Source organism: Arachis ipaensis, chromosome B03, assembly GCF_000816755.2.
Source record: "Arachis ipaensis cultivar K30076 chromosome B03, Araip1.1, whole genome shotgun sequence".
In the NCBI taxonomy this organism is placed as follows: Eukaryota; Viridiplantae; Streptophyta; class Magnoliopsida; order Fabales; family Fabaceae; genus Arachis; species Arachis ipaensis.
Genome location: NC_029787.2, coordinates 27466413 through 27474310, shown reverse-complemented (window position 1 = coordinate 27474310; position 7898 = coordinate 27466413). Strand labels below are relative to the sequence as shown.

The 7898-nt window shown below is 32.7% G+C and overlaps 1 protein-coding gene across 1 annotated transcript; it reads left to right on the top strand.

The window, feature by feature from the left end:
- LOC107632816 (ATP-dependent DNA helicase PIF2-like) lies at positions 6789 to 7537 on the top strand. The gene is made up of 2 exons (XM_016336467.1): positions 6789 to 6982; positions 7054 to 7537. Exons 1-2 carry the CDS (start codon positions 6789 to 6791, stop codon positions 7535 to 7537), a joined length of 678 nt encoding a protein of 225 aa, XP_016191953.1.

The following is a 7898-nucleotide window of genomic DNA, read 5'->3' as shown; positions in this document are numbered from 1 at the left end:
ATAGATTGTTAAATTTTAAGTTTTATATTTCTATAAGCAAAAGTAATATAAGGCAAAAAAAAATTTCATTCTAAACGGAATTATTCTATGTATTATTAACTAATATCATTAGATTTGATTTATTAAAAATATAAAATAATTTTATATAACAAATTATTAATTAAACTCATTCTAAAACATAAGAAAAATAAATTAATTTTTTAGGCGGCCCAATGTAGATTTATAATTTATACAACAATCAAACAAAGCATAGAACTTGTGAATTGTAATAAAAAGGGAATGAAAAAGTAGGGCCTACACCATGTTGGCTTGCTTGCCTCCATTGCATCTTAACAAAACATGGGCCTATGGAGACTAATCCCGATTCTAAACTGGGTAGATAGAAAACCTACCCAAATCTCATACAATTAATTTCAACCCGCACCTAAACTCATGTTTTAGTCTTTTTGGGTCTTCTCTCTCTCAGCAAGTAAGCATATACGCCAGCAATGGAGAACGGCATCTTGGCACTGGCAACTTCAAAATGGCAAAGATGAGAAGACTGGTTGCTTATACGGCGACGGGATGATGATGGAGTTGTGCCGGTGAGGAGGTCGACGAAGATCAGAGATGCTAATGTGACCAGAGAGGTTAGATAGTGGACCAGCAAGAGAAGACTTTCACTGATGTTATTATCGTTCAGATCGCTGTCGCACCGGGATGCTCCCTATCTGTAACTGATGGAGGTGAGCTGCTGTAAGGAAGGCATGGATTCAGATCTTATTTTAATTATTGTGTTAATATATAATTAATTTTTTGTGTAAAATATAATGATATTATACATTAAAGTATTAAATATTTGAATCCATTATATGTATATTCTTCCTTTTGGGTGAAAATAAATCTGTTAGTTAATACTTAATACTTAATATTTTGGAATTAAATCATATTTTTAATTTATTCAGTTATTTTTGTTGAAATAAATATTTTATAGAAATTTTATTTGTTTATTTAGTTGGACATTGGTACTGTGTGTAGAAAGTGAATAATAAAATATTTTGCTTTGTAAAAAAAATAGGGAACAACTATGCATACTTCTGTATATAAGGATCTGATATCTGTATTCAAATCATTGATATCGGAGGGGGCTATGTATGTTTTTACATACTTTGGAGTTAGCAATAACTGTGGGTTGTACCGCACAGCATCACATCATTTTCGATTATTTTTTCAAAAAAGAACTACTGTCTTATCCTCTTTCTGTGATGCAATACTGTTATATGGTATTAAGTTGGCTCCTTTTAGAAAAATTATGGGATATTCTCCTCAACATCATTTTTTGGTTGGTAAGTGTATGATTTATGACAAGTACATAAGTTGATTTTTCTTTTGTTTTTATGACAAAATATCACTAAGACGGGTGATTTGTGCACAATCTTCTGTTTGATATTTATTTTAGACGTTGCTGGAGTTATGACCGGTGTAGAGGGTGAAAGGAAATATGTGAAGGATGGCAAACTTATTGACATATTGGTCATTCATATTGAGAATGAGGAGTGCATTTTTTCGATGCCCTTACTCAACACTTAATATGTTTATATAAGCAATTTTTTATTTTCTAAATAATTTACATTTTCTTTGCAGTTTAAAGCTTAATATTGTTGTTCTTCGAGAGATAGTAGACCGGATCAAGGGTCTTGTAGCAGTGGGTGAGCAACAGCTACCGGTAGTTATTTTTCAATTTGCAAAAGTAAATAATTTTTGAGGTATGTGAGGATTTTACTACTATCGAATAGTTATATCTTATTGTAGCTATTTCTACTAATTATTGAGATACGATTCAATAGGTATTTTTAGTTTTAAAATTTTATGGTGTGATGTTATATATGATAGTAATTTTTTTTATTTTTAAATTTTAGAGTGTGATACTAGATGTCATAGAAGCAAAATTATAAGTACTGTGTTTTGTGTTTTAAACTTTTGATCATATGAAATTACAAGTGAAATTATAGAAAATAGTAATAACAATTCCGGCAAATGACTGGCGTTCTAGAAATTAAAATTTGAAATGATAAAAAATATTATTATATACACGTGGATAAATTGTATCACCAGTTTTTTATTTTTTTATTGTAAATTCTATGTTGAATTACTCAACAATTAATTAATCAATATATAATTTTAAGCTATATTTTTGTTATTATTTTATATTTACAATAAATATTTTTTGTATAGCTCATTGCTAAAATAAAAAAATTTTACTAATTAATTAGGTTCATAATAGATTATAGTTGGTTTTTTAAATCTAAGGACACTTTTGGTTACTTTCCATTTGATAATTTTTCTGTCATGTATAATTGTACAACTCATTTAAGCAATAATTATTGTACATAGGTACCAATATTTTACAGAACATTATATATGGTACTAGGCTCTTGATAAATCCAGATGTTCTTGAGATTGTGATGCTTCGAAAAAAGTATTGTACCAATATTGTGAATTATTTATGGTTGTGTATATTGACTGTATTTTTATGGCATTGTGATTGATAAGTAGCGTGTACTATAGAGAGATCTCGCAGTATCTGTCTGTGCTTTCTAGCAAACTGGCGTATATTAATGAAGATAAAGTTTTATATTCCACTGAGAGGAAGACAATAAAGGAGTTACGTGCGGCTGTGGATGTGAGTGCCTTATAGAAAACTACTTTTTTATGTTTGGTTCATTGTTTGTTTTTTGGACTTTCAAACTGTTCCTATGTAGGTTGGATTCTATGTTGTTCTGGCCACTATTCTTAATGTTAGAACCCGTTCTAAGTTGGTGGTATAAATCTTGTGTTTGCAGCGTGAAGGAAGAAGCTAATGCGGATACATACTTCATCGATGGCTGTAATAAGGACGTGAATAATGTGGTTGATAGGTACGACTCTAATTGGACTTATTTGTGCAATCCTTTCATAAAAAGCAATAAAGTTATGTAATTGATTATGTCTCTTTTTAATTTATTTAGCAATATCTAGCTTAATACCAACAATTAGTAGACAATAAGAGAATAATTTATTAAAAACAAAAACTGCTTTGATTGATGAAAATATTGTCTATCCATATAAAAAAAATGACAAAATGAGATAGAGTGCATAGAAAAAATTCATATACCTACAACAATTTTATACCAAAGTCTCCTCTACTAGACTAAAATCTAGAAAATTGATAAGCCTAAAAAGATTGTGTTTAAGCATTTAAATTATGTTGAATATAATTTTTATGATTTTATTGTAACTAAAGGGTGACATACCAAGTGTTAATTGATGTTTTTGAAAAAAAAAGCACCTAAGTTGAATTTATTGGTTTTTTATGATACTGCTACAACAACTTTTATTGTGTTCGATAAGGAGACCGCAGTTCTACTCGGACGGACCTGTACTGAGACGGTGAAAGAGTTGAATGTATGTGGTTTCTGCTGTTGAAACTATTTGAATGGTTATGATGATTCAATGTCGGATGTGAATATAGAAGATAATTTTATACCATCCTCAGAAACTTTAGAGTTTAGACGGTATGTAAAAATTTTATCTATATGTTTATTTGCATCTTTGTGTACATCATGGACTAAATTGCATCGGTATGAAAACTGAGTATCTAAAGAGAGTTCATTCGGCAGATGTGTGGGATATAAAAAATCCTATTTATCAATGTCAACACCGTAAAGCATGGATGTGGTCTGAAGAAAGGCTTGCTGAATTCAAACAGTCGCCCCAACCAAAGTTTTCATTATGTTGTATGGAAGGAAAGATCGAGCTTCCTCTACTTTCTGTGCCTCCTGATGAGCTCATTCAACTTCATACTGGTGGAGATCAAAGAAGTATTCATTTCCTAAAAAGTATAAAGACATTCAATTTAATATTTTGTTTTACATCAATGGCCGGAAAAATTGACCGTGGGAGTGAACAATGGGACTGCTCCTCCAATTTTTAAGCTTAGGGGTCAAAACTACCATAGCATTGGTAGCTTACTTCCTCCGGATAGTCTGCGACCAACATTTGTCCAACTATATATCTATGACACAGAAAATGAGATTGATAATCGGATAGGCACACTTCGGTAATTTTCATGCAACCAGTCAAACATTTTAGTTATTTTTTATCTGTGAGAAAAAATAACATAAAATTTATTGTGTGTTTTTTTTTTTTTTGCAGTTCCAATAAAGCTATAAATGAGCAGGATAAGAAAATTGTGGCAATATTAAGAAAAATTCTAGAAAAATATAATAGTTTGGCAAAGAATTTTTGCTATGCAAGAGATAGGTACCAACAGAAAAATTTCACAAACATAAAACTTAAGTTGATTAGTAAAAGGACTACAGATGGCAGGACATACAACTTACCATCTGCATCTGAAGTGGCTGCATTGATTGTTGGCGATGTTAAACAACTAAGCAAAAATAGAGATATTATTATAGAGAGTCAAACTAAAAAACTCCAACAGATTGATATTTTTCACCCATCTTATTTAGCCTTGCAATATCCATTGTTGTTTCTATATGGGGAGAATGGATTTTGTTTGGGTATTGCAACATCAGATTCTATCTCCGCTAGGCCTACAAAGAAAAACAAAACAATCACTGTGTAACAATTCTTTGCTTTTCAACTACGTACAAAAAAGGACGGGTGAATCTCTGTTAATTATGATATCAAAGAGATTATTCCAACAGTTTCTGGTAGATGCCTACACAATGGTGAAATCAGAGAGGTTAAAATTCTTTAGGTATAAACAACCACAGTTGAAGGTTGATAAATACAAATGTCTACATGAAAGTCTTATAAACGGGGATGTAGATGCTGCAAGGCTTGGCAAAAGAATCATTCTTCCCAATAATTTTTTCCGGTGGACCTAGGTACATGATGAATAATTGTAAAGATACATTTGCAATTTGTAGATATACAGGATACCCGATCCTAACTATTTTATCACTATGACCTGTAACCCTGAATGGGATGAGATAAAAAGAGAAGTGACTCCCATTGGATTGAAGGTAGAAGACCGCCCTGATATATTGTGTCGAGTTTTCAAGATCAAACTTGATGGTTTGATTGATGACCTAAAAGAGGGAAAAATCTTTGGCAAAATTTTGGGATATAAGTCTGTGTTTATGCAACACCTTATTAAAATCTTATGTTGTAATGTTTTGCTCATTTGTCTTTTTCAATTTTCAGATGTTTACACTATAGAGTTTCAAAAGAGAGGGATTTCGCATGCACATATTCTTTTATTCATGAGTATCGAGTTCAAGGCACAAACACCAAATGACATAGACAAACATATAAGAGCTAAGATTCCTGATAAAAATGAAAGGCCAAATCTACATGGAGATGTTCAAAATTACATGGTACATGGTCTATGTGGTCCGTACAACAAGAATTCACCTTGCATGAAGAATGGATCCTGTTCAAAGTTTTATCCCAAAGAGTTTAGACATCGAACACTCATTGATGAAGCCGGATTTCCCAAATATAGGCGTACGGATAACGGCCGAACAGTGAAGAAAAGGGAATGTATACTAGACAATAAGTTCATTGTTGCTTATAATCCAGAATTGTTGCTCAAGTTTGGGTGTCATATAAATGTGGAATACACATGCCAAACAAGTTCTATTAAGTATCTGTTTAAGTATGTACATAAGGGCAATGACCACGTAAAAACTACCCTATACAACACTGGTGATCCGTCAGAAGCCACACAAGTGTTGACAAAATTAGGAATTACTATGATTGTAGGTACATTTCGGCATGTGAGGCAGTCTGGTTTATTTGGATACGAAATCCAAGAGAAAGAACCATTTGTGATTAGACTTCCATTCCATTTGGAAGATGAGCAACCTGTGGTTTATAGTAAAATTTCTAATGTGAATGATATCGTCGAAAGAGCAATATCTCAAGTCCATGTTTTTAGGATGGATGGCGGCGAACATGTCATATCCCTATGTTCGAAGTCTGACTTATGCTGAGTTTCCAACCAAGTTTGTTTGGAAGGACGATGCTTCAAAGTGGTTTCTTCGAAAGCAAGGCTTCACAATTGGAAGGTTGACTCATGTACCTGCAGGTAATGACGAGTTTATATTCAATTTCGATCTTATTTATTTGATGATTTAAATTTAAAATCTTAACAGCATGTACCCCATGTCCATTTTATTCGATTTATCTACACTAGAAAACAAATGTTCAAATAACTTTTAGCAGTTATAATCTGTAGATTACACAATTTTAGAATTGTTCTATATTTTTTAGAAAAATTAATCTTATGTGGATGTGTAGCTACATAATAATTGAAATCGCGTAGCCTAATCCATTTAGCAATTTAAAAGTTGGATTTTAACCAAGTTTTTTACAGCAAATACCGAAAAATATTACCAACGACTTCTCTTGAATACTCAAAGAGGATGTATGAATTTTTGAGATATAAGAACAGTAGGAAGAACAATTTATGCTACGTATAGAGATGCATGCTTCGTCCTTGGACTCTTGCAAGATGACAGAGAATTCATGGATGCAATTAAGGAAGCAAGCTCGTGGGCCTCAGGATCATATGTTAGAAGGTTATTTGTTATTCTATTAACATCCAACAATATCTCAGGACCAGAACATGTCTGAAATAGATGTTGGCATGAACTCTCAGATGATATTTTGTATCGACAGAGAACCGTGATGAACATAAGGGGTGAGTTTTTATAATTGCAATTATAAAAGTTCTTCATTATTGATCATTTTTAGTTTGATTGAATTTTTACAGTATCATATAATATGCAGAGTTAACCATGTCAGATGATGAGATTAATCAGTTGTGCTTAATGGATATAGACAAGATCTTACATTCTTATGGTAAAACCTTGAAAGACTATCCTCCTATGCCTTTAGCAATTGACGTTGATAGTTCATTGTTAACCGAAAGGGTTATCAGCGAAGAGCTAAACTTTAACAGGGATGATTTAAAGAAAAATGCCTCAAACATGTTAGCCATCACAATACCTGAGCAGAAATATGCATTCGATAAAATTGTTACAGTTGTGTATTGTGATGAAGGGATTTTTCCTTTGTGTATGGTTATGGGGGTACTGAAAAAATATTTCTCTGGAACCTTATGTCTGCTGAGATTCGCTCAAGGGGTGATATTGTGTTAAACATTGCTTCAAGTGGTATTGCATCTTTACTTCTTTCCAATGGAAGAATGGCACACTCAAGGTTCAAAATACCGCTGAATATAACTGAGGATTCTGTATGTAACATCAAACCTGGTTCCCCTCAAGCAATGCTGCTGTCGAAAGCCAAACTTATAATTTGGGATGAGGCTCCAATGGTTAGTAGGTACTACTATGAAGCGCTTGATAAATACTTAGGTGATATAATGAGATTTTCTCCAACATATAACAAAGATTTGCCCTTTGGAGGAAAAGTGGTTGTACTAGGTGGAGACTTTAGACACATTCTTCCTGTCATTTCACGAGAATCGAGACAAGATATCATTCATTCAACCGTGAATTCGTCTTACCTTTGGAAGTTCTGTTAGGTGCTCAAACTAACAAAAAACATGAGACTCTCTGTAGGGACGACTGCTTCAGATCAAGATGAGACAGAGCAATTTGGTGAGTGGTTATTGAAAATTTGTGATGGTCTAACATGTGACAATATGGATGGTGAATCTGAGATATGTCGTCAAGGAGATATTGTTATTCCTTTTTCGGACTAGGAATTTGATGAGTTGGTTCATTTTTCTTATCCAAATATTTTAGATAACATGTCCTCAAAGGATTTTTTCAAAGCAAGAACTATACTGGCTCCCACACTGGACATCATTGAAGAGGTCAACAACCATCTGATGACTATCATTCCTGGAGGGAAAAATTATATTTTAGTTCAGATTCGATTTG